This window comes from Rhinichthys klamathensis, unplaced genomic scaffold, assembly GCF_029890125.1.
Source record: "Rhinichthys klamathensis goyatoka isolate OS25496 unplaced genomic scaffold, OSU_Roscu_1.1 h1tg000011l_1, whole genome shotgun sequence".
Taxonomy (NCBI): domain Eukaryota; kingdom Metazoa; phylum Chordata; class Actinopteri; order Cypriniformes; family Leuciscidae; genus Rhinichthys; species Rhinichthys klamathensis.
In genome coordinates this window covers 1,377,411-1,395,833 of record NW_026606564.1, presented here as the reverse complement: position 1 = coordinate 1,395,833, position 18,423 = coordinate 1,377,411, and the positions used below count along the sequence as shown (strand labels likewise).

The following is an 18,423-nucleotide window of genomic DNA, read 5'->3' as shown; positions in this document are numbered from 1 at the left end:
AGATAGCCTCAACTATCCATTTACTAACAGTCTGGATGCAGGAAGGCCTTTTTAATGGGCCAAAGCATACAAGCAGCTGGTCAGACTTTCTCCACAGGGCAGCTCTGTGGACGTAAGTGTCCAGTGCTCTGACTGGACAGATGAGGTTCAATTTCTCCTGGTCTTGATCTTTAAAAGGAGGAGGACAGAACGCCTGCAGTACAATAGGCTGTGGTACATTGGTTGGAACCTTTGGTATATATCCGGGTTTCAGATAGAGGAAAGCTTTGACAATCCCGGGTGCAAACTCAAGGCACGAAGGAGATACTGATAGGGCCTGAAGATCTCCTACTATTTTTAGTGAGGATATGGCTAAAAGGAACACAGTTTTGAGGGTCAGAAACTTTTCTGAGACCGAATCAAAAGGCTCGAAGGGAGCGACAGATAAACCTTCTAGAACAAGAGCCAGATCCCAAGCTGGAACTCTGGTACGAACTGCAGGCCTTAGCCTCTGGGTGCCAAGAAGGAAACGTACTATAAGAGGATATCTTCCGACAGATAAACCATGATAGGCTGTAATGGCCGCAACATAAACCTTCAGTGTGGAAGGAGATAACCCTGAAGCAAAACGATCTTGCAGGAACTCAAGTAATGAACCAACAGTGCAATTAACTGGATCCCATTGTCGTAGATTGCACCAAGAGATAAAAACTCTCCATTTCAGGGCATTTAGCTTCCTCGTGGACAGAGCTCTGGAGTGCAGTATGGTCTCCACAACCTCGTTTGAGAGACCAGAGTCTATGAGTCGGGCCCCCACAGAGGCCAGACCCACAGGTTAAATGTTTCTGGACAGGGATGGAGGATTGCTCACCCCGCCTGAGGTAGAAGGTCCCTCCTGACAGGCAGCTCCAGGGGAGAGCCGTCGAGATGGGATATTAGGTTTGAAAACTCCACTCGGCTTGGCAAGTACGGAGCTATCAACAGGACACTCACTACGTCCTAGCGGACCTTCTCCAGAACTCCTGGGAGCAGAGTAATCGGGTGAAATGCGGGGGAAACACGCCTCTGCCATGTCTGCACCATTGCGTCCAGTCCTAGTGGGGCTGGATACGTGAGGGAGAACCAAAGTGGACAGTGCGTCGTATACTGAGACGCGAACAGATCCACCTGTGCCTGGCCATAAACACAGAGCGCTTGCTGAGGCACAAAAGCTAACGCCGGTCAGACCTGGTCGTGAAGTCACCCGCCCTTGACGCTCACTCTCGCAATTGGTCTAGTTGACACATATGCTTCAGACGCAATCGTGCAGGGGCGTTCCTAAAGCGTCACCGACGCAGCATGAGTTCCCTTAAAAGGTTACTGGCCTGTTATGAGGCAGTTCAACACCAGACACCAGACAAAGACCATGAGAAACACTGAAGTATATATACACAAGAGGTGATTGGCAAACACGACACACCTGGGAACAATCAGGAACTAATCAACAAGAAAACCTACAAAGGACTACAAACCATGGCACAAAACAGGAAATAACAAAAGTCCACACAAGACAAGGGGAACACAAGACAGGAATCATGACAGAGTGGCATGATTACTGATGAGCGCCACCTGCGTATCTGCGCCACCCGCACCGGTCTCGTATCTCTCACGGAGAAGCGGAAGCATAAAAGGAGAAACGACGACAGTGAAGATTGAGAGAGGACCAGGCCTGGACTGTTTTATTTGATGTTTTGTTTTATTATGTGTGGCGGCAGTCGTGAGGGACTGCCGTCTTTACTTTCATTTTGTGTTTATTTATTTATTAAAGTCTTTAAGCGTTTGCCGGTTCCCGCCTCCTTCTTCCCACAACAACATACTGCGTTAACGTATATCAGAATCAGAATCAGAATCAGAATGGGGGTTTATTCGCCCTGAATGTTTACAGACAATGTTTCATATACTAGTTTGTAACCGAAGCTATAGATTTTGAAATTAAACATTTCTCGTTCTTAGTGGGGTTTGCTTACCTATACAATTCAAATACTATACAATAGTTGTCTGTTTTTCTGTAAAGCTGTGTGTACAGTGAAAAGCGCTATACAAATAAATATATTACGTGATGGTAGAAAACTGCTAGACTACTTGTTTAAAATGTTTTTACAAACTGCTTTTATCTTATTTTGTACATAGCAGCGGGATTTAGCATACATAAAGCTTCCACATAAAGCTAAAACAGCTCACGTTACAACAAGTTATTGTGAGAACAGCTTTAGATCAGGCATACTACTGAAGTCCTAAGGTGGGACTCATCTCTACGGTGGGACTCATGTCTTCACCACAGTGGCCATCTTGGCTGAAGCTTCAGGCGTGGCGGCTGGGTCTCTGGTGTGATGAGTACTCCATGAATGTCGTAAGAGCAAAGCCGTTCACCAGAAGGGCGTTATCTAGGAACTCACTCAGTGACCCTCGAGGACCATCACGGATGAGTTTTGGATTGTAACTGGTTGTTGAGTCCATAGCAAACAAAGTCAAAGGGAAGTCCGGGAGGTCAGTGATGTTAGCAATGTTCAAAAAGTGTCTGATGTGGTCCTCGAGTGAGTGAGTCCCTTGGCGTAGTCGGACAAGGGAGACTGCTGGATCCATCTGTGGTCTGGTGTTCTGTTCATGATCCGGTTCCTGAGAATCTGTTTTGTTAAGATTTGAGTTTATTTCTAAATAAAGACTGCTGCACTTAGATCCTGTTTTATCTCTGCCTCAACCAACAGTGACAGAACTGAACATTAAAAACAGGATCTAAGTGCAGCAGTCTCTATTTAGAAATAAACTCAAATCAGACATGAACACACTAAAAACGTGACAAACAGACTCAAATTGTGACAGTGCCCTTTACAGTTTTCAAAAGCTTTCAGTTCTGCAAACGCATTTTAATGGGATCAATTTCAAATGGTGTCTCTAAGAGGAAACTATATAGAAAACTATATTAGCATATAAAACATTTCCCTGCTTAGATTATTTACCTGTATATGTGTTTGCCTCCAGGAAAATAAATGCACATTTGTAGAGCCCTAAATAAATAAAATAAAATAAACTCAATTCTGAACCATGTCTTATGATTTGTTATTTTTATGCCAATAAATTCTTCACTTGTATGGTTATTTTACTAGCTAAATCATAACATACATAGTCTGTGTTGAAATTACTGTAATTTTGCGATTTCAGTTTCCTTCTTGATTGTATTCAGATTTTGTCTAAAGGGGGGTTCTCAAATATATACACAGTATGTGCACTTATCTATGCTTGTATGCACATGTGTGTGCCACATGTTGAATCATCAGTGATGTAAGACAAGACAGTGATGTAAATCATGTGCATTGTATACAGTCTGTGTGTATTCTGCTGCAGTAAACCCATAATTAGGATGCAAATGTGGCCTTCTTCAAAAGAGTCCACAAACCAAACAAACTGCAAACTAGGGATAAAGATTGATTGCTGGCCCATGAGAAATTCAAGCATTCATCCAAGCCCTAAACAACAAAAGCATGATTCATAAACCCAAGATACACACACGAATTTGTACTTGGACACCTTATCAAACAGACACATATTCCCTGTTTTGGACAGAAATGGAGGTAAGGTCAGGTTTGTTGTTTCTACTGTGTCATCCTTATGCAAGTTAACGTTTAACTGGAAGAGGCCCAAAGCTTTCTGATTTACGTTTATTGGAAATCTGCTTTGACTGCAACAGAACTCACACATTTTTATTTTTAGACCTCAGCTTGTGAAGGTTATGACATATAGTTCATGTAGTTGTTAGGATCAGCCTCTTATAAAATCCTCTGTGTTTTCTTTGGCTCACTCACTGACTTTTGAGCCAGTTGAAAAACATTGACTGTCATTAAAAATTCAGAGGTCACCCCATCCAGTGTCTTCTGCTTAAATAGAAGTCACAGGGAGACAGAATGATCTTTCAGGAAAACAGGACATAATCTCACTGCCATATGGCAATGGACAGCGGTGTAGTTATAGCTAATAGTTGGTTTTGTATTTTGAAGAGTTAGGACAGTGGAGAGCTATATGAAGTCAGAGCTAATGATATTAGCAGCCGTAGCCCAATGACTCTCTCTCTCACACACACACACACACACACACAGAGACACGCATGCTTCACCGAATCTAAAGAGACTAGATTTCCAACATGACATCATGACTTTGCGTAAACATACACGCCACTTTCAATTCAAGTGGCGTGTTATCTATACGCATTTTGAGCTATCCGCGTGTATGTCCACGCCGAAATCTTTTGCGTGTATGTCTACGCCATTAAATGTCCGAGTGATTCCGCGTGTATGTGTACGCCGTTAAATGTCCGAGCGAAACGAAGCAAAATCTATATCTACATCTGTGGAGCGATATTTATTTTCCTAGGATGGTAGGAGAAGACTCATAAATGGTATTAACCCCAGTGACGGGTAGGTTTAGGGACGGGGTTGGGGTAGGTCATATATTTATATATACATAATACAGTAATATAACGTTAAGTCAAAGGCGTTGATAAACACGCTGAAAAGCGATTATGCGTGTTGATAGCACGCCAAAAATGAAAATACGAATTGGCGTGTCATACATACGCCATTTCATGAGATCAGTCTGAGATTTCAGAAGTTCAGAAGTTATGAGCAAAAAGAGCCATTGTTTAATCTCCTGACCACTAGGTGGCACTGCGTCGAGACTGTGCAGGTAGCCTCGGGTCATGGTTGTCATAACACACACACATTTTTGTCAGAATATGCTAAAGAGTTGCAGAGATATAGCCTTATGTTCATTTTGACGTGCATTTTGTTGAATTCGTTCACGCATTATTCGAGAACAGTTTCACTAATCAACTTGAATTATACTTTTTTGTTGGCATGGTCTGAAGACGATCTGGTTAAATTTTCGTGAAAATCTGAGCAACAGCCTAGGAGGAGTTCGAAAAAGCTTTGGAAAATCCAAAATGGTGGAAAAATGTTCCTAATGGAAAATGACATTGAATTTGGTTTCTAGCCCTTACGGTTCAAACGTTATTAGCATAAACATGAGTGAAACTTTGGACAATTGGTGGCGCTAGAGGGTTTAACTTAGAGACTCCAAATTGCTCTGCCAAATTCATCAACTTTCCCACAAGCGGTTCTATGGGCTGCATAGACTTCAGGAGTGGAAGAAGAATATGTATTAATACTTTGAATAACACTAACGGATACAATAGGTACCTACGCACCTTCAGTGCTTGTCCCCTAATAACAAGAAGGAATTTGGCATAAGTGTTGGCAGAAGATTTTCAAAAGATTTTTTACATTTTATTTATGATTTGTCATTGAACCTTTATCATGCTCCAATCCAAAATCTCTTTTTTGACAGATGATGTTGATACATTATGTGAATAAAGCTTAAATGTTGTGGTATTTGTGCATTTCAACCCTTTATTTACCTATTGGGACAGCGTTGGGATTTATAAAAGGTCTATATGGGGTCACCACCATGCTGTTTAATGATCAACAGCCCAACAGGAGGAGGCATATAAAAGAAGTTCAAAACCATGGGCGTCTTACTCTAGTGAGGACCAGAGCAGTCTTAGCTGAAAAGAAACAACCATGATACTGCTTTTACTGTCGCTCCTTCTGGTGTCGTCTCAGTCTTATTCCTTTCCAACAGAGCTCACCTTGCCTGAACATCAGACAGAAACTAGGTTACGCTTTGCAGCTCTGGACGAAGTTCGGCTTTTGGCGAACGGCCTCCTACAGCTGGGCCATAGCCTGAAGGACTTTGTGCAGAATACCAAGAATCAGATCAATGATATATCCCAAAAGCTCAACATCTTTGACAAATCCTTCTACCAACTTTCTGCGCTGGCCAGTGAAATCAAGGAGGAGGAGGAGGAACTGAAGAAGACCACTGTGTTCTTAAAGGCAAATAATGAGGAAATAAAGAGTATGTCCCTGGAGATCAACTCCAAAGTGGAAGATATCATAAAAGAGAGGAACCATCTGAGGAGTCAGGTGGGAGGCTTGGAGGAGAAGTTAAGTGGTCTGTCCCAGAGTTTGCTCTCAACTGAGCAGGTTGCTGAAATCTCCACATTCAAGGTATGATTGATTATGAATTGGCTCAAATGCAAACAAGCAAGATGATTTATATATAGGTGCCACACCTAACATCTTAATCATCTTGCTTGTTTTCATTTGGTGCGCGTAAAGAGATTTCATTACTCCAAGTTTTGGGCAAAACATTCATATTCACAACATCAATATTGATTACATTTATATTTGAAGGTGTCCTTGTTACAGTGTAATTATACATTTAAGTAGAGTAATATTAATCAACTACATGTACTTACTGTTAGGGTTAGGTAGGGTTTGGTTTAGAGTTAGTTGCATGTTATTATGATTATTATAGTAATTACTACAGTAACTATATGTAACGTGTAACAAAGACACTGTAAAATCAAGTGTCACCTAAATATTTCTCTAAACTAAGGTAAACAGAGTCAAATTAACAGAGCCTTTTAAACTAATTTTAATTTTATCATACAGGACCTCAACAAGTATCCGCCACATTACTTTCAGATAACTTTCTAAAAACGATTGAATTAATATTGACAAAATCTATTGATTATAATTTGGTTGTATAATAATAATAAGAATACAAAAAAGTAAAGACAAATAAAAACAAATATTCAACATACAAAGATATTGTTTAAAAATAAGAAAAAGATTAGCATTTTTTAGAGGGTGCTAACAATTTAGGTCACAGTGGTTCACTTGACCTTAAAAGTTTGGGAGAGCATAATGAGAAATGTGTTCTCCTTCCATGGTCCAAAAATGATGTACATAGTGAATTGTATATACAATTATGCAATTATATTACATGTAGAAAATAGGGAAAGGTACTGGTAATTTTCAGCCAGTAAATTTTCCATTAAGTTAAAAACAAGATTACAATGTGTTTTCTAGCACAACATAATACAATGTATTATCATACCTTTTTTTAGAGTACATTGCACCAGGTATACATTTTATCATTCATGCATTAATTCATTCCAAATTTGATTTGAAATATCTTGTTCACTACAGTACAAATTCAGTTATGAATGGCGCATAACCCAGCCAGGTTCACATTTATGTTTGACATAAAAAAAAAAAAGATGCTAAGATGTTGCTGTCGTTGTCTATTAGGAGATCATCCAGACCCAGGAAAAGAGCATCACTGATCTGCTGAAGGCTGTGAATGAGCAAAGTGAGCAGCTCAACAACCAAAGGACCAAGATCAAGGGCCTGGAAAATAAAGTACAGTATTAAAAGACCATTTGAGATAACCATAACTGTGGATATGTGCTGTCAGCGTGTAACCCATCCTGCACAGTTTGCAATTAAAAAATAAATGATATTTTAAATCATGCGGCTTGTTGAAGTGAAGTATGCTATTACTTTGTTAAGTGATGCCACTTTTCATCCAGCAGGCAATAAAAGGAGCATAAATACCCCATAGACCTATAATGAAAGCAGGACCTGAGCCAGATATGGGATTTGGAAACCCCCTTAAGGCCCATTCACACCAAGAGCGATAACTATATTAGCATCCACACCAATACACAATAACATTGTTTCTTTGCAGTTCTGTAATCTTAAATTTGGCATGACTTGGAAGTTTGTGATATCTTTCCTTCGCTAAAATGATGTACATCTGAGTGAAATAGCTTCTTGAACAAGATGATAAATGTTGGGCGGGGCTTGATTTTGTCTATCGGGAATTGATTGGATGGTTGTGGTTTGCTATTGCTGTGATGTCATGTGAGTGACAGGTTGTCCCGCCCTCGCACCAGTATACAAATCAACAGAGAAGAGAAGAGATGAGCAAGAGGGAGGGGAAGTTATTTGGTTTCACTTTATTTGGATGGTCCCTTTAACACATTCAGTTGACTATAAGTAACGTTGCACCTACATCTCTACTAACTCTCACTAGAGTGTTAGTATGGTATTAGTAGACTGGTAGGTTTAGGGATAGAATAACTTGACATGTACCCACATAGCAAAATTGGTTTGGCCCAGTGACGGGCCACACAATCCACTTTCACTTGGCCCAAATACAGCAATGAATTACGGTACATGACTGGACCAGGTCTGGTTGCCAGAACTCGGGCCACATATGGCCCATGGCATAGCCATACCTCAGCCAAATGTACGACTATAGCTGGCCCTATTCTGGACCAGGTCTGGTTGCCAGAACTCGGGCCACATATGACCCATGGCATAGCCATATCTCAGCCAAATGTATGACTATAGCTGGCCCTATTCTGGTCCTTTGTAGGACCAAACAATTCCCAGACAGCAACAGTGTCGACCCAGATCCGGCCCACATCTGGGCCGTGTGGAATCCACGTGTACAAGAAGTGGGCCGGATCTGGGCCGACACTATGTTGCTGTCTGGGTTGATTCATGTCAGCCTCAACTAAACCATGATCTAGCCACTTTATATACACCCTGCTCAGCTAAAAAATGTCTGAAACACAACAGTATTCTTAACAAATGTTTATTTTTTCACATTTAAACAAAAAAAATTACAAAAAAACAAACAAACAAAAAACTTCTTGAATGTCAGCTCTTGAACGAGTCTTTTCCATACCGTGGCTTTACTCAGGTCTTTTGTTCTTGAACCTGAAACAAACACAAAAGAGAACATTATAAATTGAAAAAATATTTATATAAATTATTAATAATATAGAAAGCACACACACACACCAAACAAAAACAATCATAAATGAATAAGACTACAAGGTCCGTGTACGTTTTGATAAGTTTGTTTTTCAGTTTAAAATGAAATAAGCAGAAACAAGAAAATGTTTTGTTTTTTTAATAAACAAAAATATAAGATTTTGACTATATTTTCATTTTTTGGTTCACAGCTGAAATCTTGTTTTTTTCATTTCTTCTTATTTAATTTCAAAATGAAAGACAAACTATCAAAACCCATAAACCCACTTGCTCACTTGTTACATAATTTATCAAACAAAAATTTCAACAAATTGCATAAATAATGAGTGATACCACAACAAAATCCACAATGGATTAGAAATGCAAACACACACACACACACACACACACACACACACACACACACACACAAACATAGGCTAAATTTGATGTCAAATGTTTAGGAGGTCCAAATCTAATCTCTCTTTTACTCACCATGGCTAACTTACATTTAGGCTACTTGCTAAAAAATACAGTCAAGCTCTTTTTCAAAACTTTAAACTGCCAGTGTGTAATATACATGATAATAACATGTAATCGCTGTAATGATGTAAGTTAGCATAATTGCAAAAAATGTATAGGCTATTTCTTAAATGTTAAACTTTTTTTGTATGTGTTACAATACTGATTTTATCTCTCTGTGTCTCTGCATATTTGAAATTTTAAGAGGGCTTTGTCGTGATATGTTGTTTATATAACACAAATTAGCATTAAAAAATATCGAACTTAAAATTTGATAATCTCTATAGAAGATATAAATATCATAAGGGCACAAAATTGTTAAAATCCTCAATTAATAGAATATAAACAAAAGTAATCAATATCCTTATGATATTTATATTTTTGTGTGATGTTTCAGGTGCCAATTGCTGCTATACAATTTAGTATGTTAATCCATCAGTGTATGTCACTTAAATTGAAATGGCTGTGATATAAAAATAAAGATGTCTGATGTCATTTAACGTTAAATGTAATCGACGAACATTTAGTCAACTTCTACATTTTAACTAACAGCTACAATTATACATTGTGGCACATCTGTAACATTTCACTTTCCGTCTATACTAACTCATACTAACTCTAAAATTAAAAATTATCACTTACCAAACTTCGCTCGCTTTGAGGTGAGAAGTCCGCAACCGTTAGTGAAATGCAGTCGAGTGCATCAGTGCGCGCCCACTTCTTCTTCGGCAGCGCTGGATCCGGAAGTATAAATTATTATTTTTTTATTATTATTTTTTTATTTGGGTTGAAGCGTTCTAAACCATTAACTAAACCGGCTAAATCGCAAGATTGCACAGTTTCAATCAAAAAAAATATATATATATAATCCATATAATCCATATATATATATATATATATAAAGAAGACAAAAATACAAGATTGAGTGTAAAGACTACAATGAGGTAAAACTGCAAACCCATGAAGCATTGCGGTTTAGGCGCGCTTTCTGGTCGTGTTTTTCTAGATGCAACCTGATTGGTACATTTTTTTTTAAAAATGTTTTTTTTTTTTTTTTTTTTTTTTGCCATATTAGGACGTTGTAAGAAAGAAACGATCGGCCTTCTTGTGCATGAAATGAGACAATCAAACAATTAAAGTTTTATTGTAAATTTAAAATTTATGGTGTTTCATATTTTAAATTATTATTAGGCTAATTAAACCTTGTTAATAGAGAGCAATAAGCCCATGGTGCAAACAGGAATAGGGGAAACAGCTGTGTTTATGAAAATATTATCAATTATAAAATATCTGAAATTACATTTTAACTGTGGGATAAGTCTGGCCAGACATATGTGGGCCACATTTCTATATTTTACGTGTGAGACAAATAATACACGTTTTAACCACTGGCCCATATCCTGTTTGCCGCCTTAAAAACGGTTCAATCTGCCCATAACCGGGCTATGTTCGGTTCACATGCCTCATGCCAGTGCCGACTGAACGCCGTGCCGGCTTCATGTCAAATCTGGGCCAGAATTCTTTGCTACCTGGGAGCAGCTTAAGCTACAGTCAGCAAACAAATTTGGCCCAGATTTGGCATGTGTCTGGCACAGCTGGCATTCATCCGGCACTGGCATACAGCATGTGGGCCAAACATGGCCCGGGTTTGGCAGAGATGGCACTGGATTTAAGACGGCACCCAAGACATGGGCCAGATATCAAATGGAGTATTTGGCCCAGATGTCAAATATAGATATGTGGGCCATATATGTATGGCCGATATTGAGCCACATTTAAAATCATTTAAAAATATTTTTGAGTAAAATCCCAATGTTTTCCCATACAGAAAAGTAATATATTCACAAATATGTGAAACACTGTACAATCTATTGAAATACATTTAGAAAATATATTTTTAAAATGCATAACATGTTATTGTTAAATAACATGTTAACATTTTCACTGTAAAATATATTTTACAGTGTTTCACATATTTGTGAATATATTACTTTTCTGTATGGGAAAACATTGGGATTTTACTCAAAAATATTTTTAAATGATTTTAAATGTGGCTATAGATCGGCCATACATATATGGCCCACATATCTATATTTGACATCTGGGCCAAATACTCCATTTGATATCTGGCCCATGTCTTGGGTGCCGTCTTAAATCCAGTGCCATCTCTGCCAAACCCGGGCCATGTTTGGCCCACATGCTGTATGCCAGTGCCGGATGAATGCCAGCTGTGCCAGACACATGCCAAATCTGGGCCAGAATTCTTTGCTACCTGGGTAGTTGCAAAGTTACTTATAGTCTGTATGTCTGTTGGAGGATCATCACAATAGAGTTGGCAGATATTAAGCAGACAGTCTACTGATAGTCTAATGAGAGGTAAGTTGACATGTAGTTGCAAAGTTACTTACAGTCAACAGAATGTTCAAAAGGGACCATCAAAATAAAGTGTTACCCAATATCCCATAAAAAATAAGAATTGTCCATTTTGATTTCATGGTGACTTTAAATGCTCTAGCTCTTGAAAGCATAATGGATTCTGATTGGCTGCTAATGTTTTTATTGTTCATGAGATGGAAAAAAATCGTTTTGAAAGTGATTCCAACAATATTGTTCCTCTGCACTGTTGACAGCTATTCTCATAGATTTTGAATGATTATTAAAACTTCATAGTTATTGTAACTACTGTCCTTGGTGTGAATAGACTATGAAGTTTTTGAGTAAAACTGTGTTTTCAAAATTGCTATCTAGCTCAGCATCCAGGAAACTGCTGAAAACTTAAGGAACCGCCAAACCAACAGCCTCTCAGGATACCTGCCGTACATCACATCCGATGGGAGCTTCTCAAGCGGTAGGGGAGGCAGGAATGAATGGCTTTGAAAAATGTTACTGCATCTGTTCAGTTACACACCAGCATGTCACGTTGTGTTGCAGATCTTCCAAAAGACTGCGGGGAGGTCTTCAACCGAGGACAGAAATCCAGCGGCCTGTATGCTATTAAACCACACGAGTCAAAACCCTTTCTTGTGAATTGTGAATTCACCGAGGGTAAGAATAAAGCATATTTCTTTCTCACATCTCTGAATTCTTAAAAAACAGCCAGAGGTGTTTCCCTTCAACAACAACAACAACAACATAGGACTCATCTAACTTTGAGATGACTATATGGCATCTGTCTTCTACAGAGGGGGTGTTCACTGTCATCCAGCGCAGACATGACGGCTCTGTGGACTTTGACCAGTCCTGGGAGAAGTATGAAGATGGATTTGGAGACTTCAGCAGTGAGTTAAATCAAGGATGTTGTGCTCATAAACTTGAGTAAATGTGTTCAGTCTGTGATTATATGTGGAGCACAATGTGTGTTTGGTGTTGAGAAAGTCTGACATCTTGACATTCTACTTTTAGTATCACTTTTTACAACATAATTTCACAGTATGTGCAATTTGACCATTCCACTTTTATGATGTTGCCTTCCTTGTCCTAATCTGTTCTCATGAGAAATCCAGGCATAATATATTTTAGAATACTTACTGAAGAAAAATAGTGTCATGCATGTGGATACAGCCTTGTGTCACAGCGCACGCTAAAAAATTATATGATCAATAAGTGATGACAACATATATTTCAACATTGATTTAACTCATCAAAATAAGTTAAGCAATTTTCAACGTTTTTATAAGTTATAAAGTACAAGAATCAACTAATTTTTCAAGGCAGTTTAATGTACTTTAAGTTGAAATGACTTACACAGCCAAGTTGATTGTACTTAAAAATATAAGGCAGCAATATTGTGTGTTTGAAATTCATATACTTTATTTCATTTGAATAGATTTGAACATTTCTGGTAGTGGGCAAATTACTTACAAAAATAAATATAAATATTCTAAAATGTGTTTTATAAAATATTTTGTGTCAGTCATAAAATGTAAAATAAGGGTTTGAAGGTCAACGGAAAACTATTGGATCTTTAAAAAAACTATAAAACTGAAAACGAAAATCTGTAAAAAAAAAAAAAAAAAAAAATCTGATTATTTTTTTTCCCTTACAAAGTTGAAATATTGAGCTTGACCAACCAATGTAACTCTAACTGTATATACACTGAAAATAATAATAATACGTTTTTGAAGTTGCGAATAAAACAAAGATTATTGGAGCATGTTTTACAAAAAATACTATTTCAAGTCTTTCTACTTCAAAATTGCACAAAATGGTTTCAAAGTAAATCCTATAGTAAATTTCAGTGTAAGCTTATTCTTGTTTAAAACATGATTAAAATTACCAACAAAAATGGTGTCAGAAAGATCATAACATTGAAAAAAAGTGAGTGGCAAAGACATATTCAGCATTTTCTCAGAATAATACTGTCACAGTCACCACCTAAGCTCCTCCTCTTCACTCCAAGTCCCATCATCCTCCCTGGCCCACACCTGCAGGCACTCTACAATCACTGATCACCTTCACCTGTTTCCCATCATCAGGCCCATAAAGTGTCTCTTTCCCCTCACTTCTGGGTCTGATCTCGTCGCTACGTGACACACAGACTCTTCAACACTACTTACCTGCCTTCCTGTGGACTTTATGCAAACCTTGCCTTCAGTACTCGTCTTCAGTCTTCAGCCATTCGTCTGCATCCGTCCCCGGGATCCTTCACCTGCATCTGCAAAAGAGACTCTAGTTAATCTTCAGTTAAGTTACCATTCAAGTATCATCTGTCTTCATACTCATCATACCTCTGACTGCTTCTGCAAAACCTGTTTAATAAACTACTTCACTTACCACCTGTCTGAGTCCAGTTCCATCCCTGACAGAAGATCAGACCTACAATAGTGAATCCAGCGGAGACCCGAAGATGAGTTGGGAACTAGCTGGTCATATCGCGGCGGCGGCTCAGCAGAGCTTAAATCTGTTTGAGTACACAGAAAGGTTTGTTCTGCTTGTCGCCACCAGCACCCTAGACAGTGAAGCAATCAAGGCATGTTACCGGAGGGGGGCTAGACAAATCAATCTGAGGGAGCTTCCAGATCTGACCGGTCTGGACTGGAAAGACGCGATCAATCGATGCCTGAAGTCCTTTATCCCTCAGTATGCCATCTCACAGCCAGAGCTTCACGTCAGCCACGTCCAGCCAGAGCTTCACGTCAGCCACGTCCAGCCAGAGCTTCACGTCAGCCACGTCCAGCCAGAGCTTCACATCAGCCACGTCCAGCCAGAGCTTCACGTCAGCCACGTCCAGCCAGAGCTTCACGTCAGCCACGTCCAGCCAGAGCTTCACGTCAGCCACGTCCAGCCAGCGCTTCACGTCCAGCCGGAGACCGTCCAGCCGGAGACCGTCCAGCCGGAGACCGTCCAGCCGGAGACCGTCCAGCCGGAGACCGTCCAGCCAGAGACCGTCCAGCCAGAGACCGTCCAGCCCTCTTCGCCGCTGGTTCCGTCCAGCACCGAGCTTCCTTCGCCGCTGGTCCCATCCAGCCCAGAGCTTCCTTCGCCGCTGGTCCCGTCCAGCCCAGAGCTTCCTTCGCCGCTGGTTCCGTCCAGTCCCGAGCGATACCCGCTGGTTCTGGCCAGTCCTGAGCCAGCGCCTCCTGCCTGGTCCGTCGAACCTGAAAATTCTGTTCCCCAGTCTGTCTATGAAGTCCCACCCAGCCTCCCTCTCCCGCCTCCTCTCGTCTGTCTTCAGCCTTCCTCATCTCCTCTGCCTCCTGTCAGCCCTGTCACTCACCCTCTAGAATTCAGTGGATTAGTGGGCTCGCTGTGGGGCTTCCAGTCCCCAGCATCATCCTGGACTGTGGATTCCTGGGGTCCGCCTTCAGCTGCTTCGTCCAGGATTCCACATCGGCCCATCACTCCACTGTCTCACCCTTGGCTCTTACCTCCCTCAGCTCCACCGTGGTCCTTCAGTTCACCAGTTCCGCCAGGCTCCCTCGTCCCCCCGGATTCGCTTGGGTCCCTTGTCGACCTTCCCTCGCCTCTGGACTTCTCTCCTCTGGCTTCGCCTCGTCCCTTCACCCCCCCGGCTCCCTTGGACTCCTCTCTCCCTTCTGCTCATCCTTTGTCCTCAGTCCCTCTGTCTCCACCGCGCCCTTCAGTACCCCCAGCTACACTTTGGTCGCCTGAGCCTGCGGATTCCCCCGGTCACTCTGAACCCTCTGCTCCACCGTGTCCTAACAAACTTCCGTCTTCTCCCTGTCATTCCCTGTCATCGGTTCCGCCTCTGTCTGTCATCGCCACCAAACCCCTTGCCCTTCAGCCTCCGTGGCTCCTCCCTCCATCGGCTCCACCATGGCTCGTCAGTCTGTCTAGTCTTCCTTCTGCCTGGTACCTGCCTGTCTTCAGCCCTGTGCCTAGCCCTGTTTCCAGCCCGTCGCCTGCTCCGCTTCCTCCCAAACCTCCTCCATCTCCTTTACGGCGCGAGGTCGCGCCTCCCGGGAGGGGGGAGTACTGTCACAGTCACCACCTAAGCTCCTCCTCTTCAGTCCAAGTCCCATCATCCTCCCTGGCCCACACCTGCAGGCACTCTACAATCACTGATCACCTTCACCTGTTTCCCATCATCAGGCCCATAAAGTGTCTCTTTCCCCTCACTTCTGGGTCTGATCTCGTCGCTACGTGACACACAGACTCTTCAACACTACTTACCTGCCTTCCTGTGGACTTTATGCAAACCTTGCCTTCAGTACTCGTCTTCAGTCTTCAGCCATTCGTCTGCATCCGTCCCCGGGATCCTTCACCTGCATCTGCAAAAGAGACTCTAGTTAATCTTCAGTTAAGTTACCATTCAAGTATCATCTGTCTTCATACTCATCATACCTCTGACTGCTTCTGCAAAACCTGTTTAATAAACTACTTCACTTACCACCTGTCTGAGTCCAGTTCCATCCCTGACAAATACATGGCTAATACATCTCAGGGAAACAAAACTTCACATACCGTGAAAGCATAATTTTCATTACAAGAGCAAAATTTTACTAATTAATATGGTTGCATGCAACTTGGCTGATATACATTTAATAATAATAATAATTTTATTTTTAATCATTTTATATATCTAAACTGTAGCATTATTAAAACGAGTGATGTTAATATGTAAAAATGTGAAATAATGCCTATAGTAATAATTTATAACACTATACAGAGAGCTGATGTCTCAGATGTCTGTTTGATAGGTGAGTTCTGGCTGGGGCTGAAGAAGATCTATGCTGTTGCCCGTCAGGGACAATCTCTCCTGCACGTCCAGATAGAGGACTGGGGGAAGCAGAAGCATTTCATAGTTTATCAGTATATCCTGGAGGACGCTGCCTCCAACTACACCATCCATCTGAAGCTGCAGTCGGCTGAGTCCAGCTCTGCTGTGGACGAACACACTGGATTCAGGTTCTCCACTAAAGACCACAACGATGGAAACCAGCATCCAAACTGTACCCAAGACTACACAGGTACAGTACATGCCATCATTTGCAGCTAACATAATATGTTCCAAGAACATCTTGCTAACGTTCCCATTAAGTTATGAAAATGCTTGAAAGTTCAAAATGTCCAGTTTTTAAAAGGTTTTTTTCATGGTTGTACAAATGTTAAGGAAACATTCTGTTTTATAATTTTGCAAACTATTGGAACGTACAAGTAGTAGCTGCAAATTTAAGAAATGTTAGATGAACAACCAAAACGTTTCAAGACAAAAAGTTCCCTGAACTATGCACAGTACAGTATAAATAATGTTTTTTGTTAAGAATATTATTAAAGACCAGATAACTTTGAACGATTGTTCCATTAGCGTTACTGGAAGAACGTTTGTTTATAACTTTGAGAGAACGTTCTGTGAATGTTCCCTGTTAGCTGGGCTTTCATGCCTTTTTCATTGAGCAAAATTAATATATCAAGTACTGCTTTTCCTGTTCCTGTGCCTAAAGAGCCTATTTTGAGAAAAACCCTGTGTGTTTTTTTGTGTGCATAATATGCTTTTGTGTGCATGGAAATTGCGAATTAAATGTGTAATTTTGTACACGACTGCTGCTGTTTCCTTTAGGTGGGTGGTGGTTTAGCATTTGCGGCGACATTAACCTGAATGGCAAGTGTATTCAGAGCAGACCTCGTAAAAAGGGAACCCACTGGAAACCTGGCAGGGGAACCACCATCTTCAAGGCCTCAAAAATCTCCATTAGTCATCTCACAAAGCCACAAACCCCTTAGTATCAACAGTATGTGCAGAAACACATGGGATTATCAGAGCTCCAATACACATTCATGTTGAACAACTGAATACTATTTTTTTTTACAAAATAACTTTTTAATGGACATGACAAAGTTTGTTGAGTATAAACATATCAAGTATGCTGCAGTAAAAATGGGACATTTACACTATGATTAGGCCACTGGACATATGATTCAGTTTCTCCACCAGTCATCTTAATTACATTGCAATCAGTCCAACCAGGAAACCTCTCATTTAACCTTCTGAAAGCCAGTTTCATCCATGTGCTTGAATGTCATGTTGACTGTCATTTGCTATTTTTGAACTACATTTCAATATATATTCTCTTATATATATATATATATATATATATATATATATATAATTGTATTAACATTAAATGCAATTATATTTAAAAAATGTTTTCATTTGCTGTTTTTTAACATCTTATGTATACAAAAAATATATAGCCTAAATGACAGCAAGTAAATCTGTGGAAACCACACAATAATAAGGAGAGAGGGGGAGGGGAGAGGAGAGGAGAGAGAGTGGAGAGGGGAGAGGGGGGAGAGGGGAAGTTAAGGGAGTGAGAGAGAGAGAGAGAGAGAGAGAGAGAGAGAGAGAGAGAGAGAGAGAGAGAGAGAGAGAGAGAGAGAGAGAGAGAGAGAGAGAGAGAGAGAGAGAGAGAGAGAGAGAGAGAGAGAGAGAGAGAGAGAGAGAGAGAGAGAGAGAGAGAGAGAGAGAGAGAGAGAGAGAGAGAGAGAGGGGGCAAGGACTTCCGTAGCTGATGCAGCATTGCCCTCTACTGAGCATTGTCCATAATTGCAGTCATTTTTTAATTAAAGTTTGTTAAAATAATAAATACACTGATCAGCCACACACAACATTAAAACCACTGACAGATGAAGAGAGTAACATTGATTATATGCTTAAAATGGTTAAAAGGGGTAGGATTTATTTGGCAGCAAGTGAACAGTCAGTTCTTGAATTTCATATGTTGGAAGCAGGGGTAAAAAGTAAGTCTTGTGTTGACTG

General features: G+C 40.4%; 1 protein-coding gene across 1 annotated transcript; it reads left to right on the top strand.

The window, feature by feature from the left end:
• The first annotated feature begins 5,553 nt into the window (after positions 1-5,553).
• On the top strand, positions 5,554-17,744 carry LOC130096878 (angiopoietin-related protein 3-like). Its single transcript, XM_056263568.1, has 7 exons — positions 5,554-6,077; positions 7,167-7,277; positions 11,952-12,051; positions 12,135-12,248; positions 12,386-12,481; positions 16,364-16,633; positions 17,224-17,744. The coding sequence occupies exons 1-7, from the start codon at positions 5,589-5,591 to the stop codon at positions 17,385-17,387; spliced, it is 1,344 nt and encodes a 447-aa protein (XP_056119543.1). The 5' UTR covers positions 5,554-5,588; the 3' UTR covers positions 17,388-17,744.
• Positions 17,745-18,423: the final 679 nt, after the last annotated feature.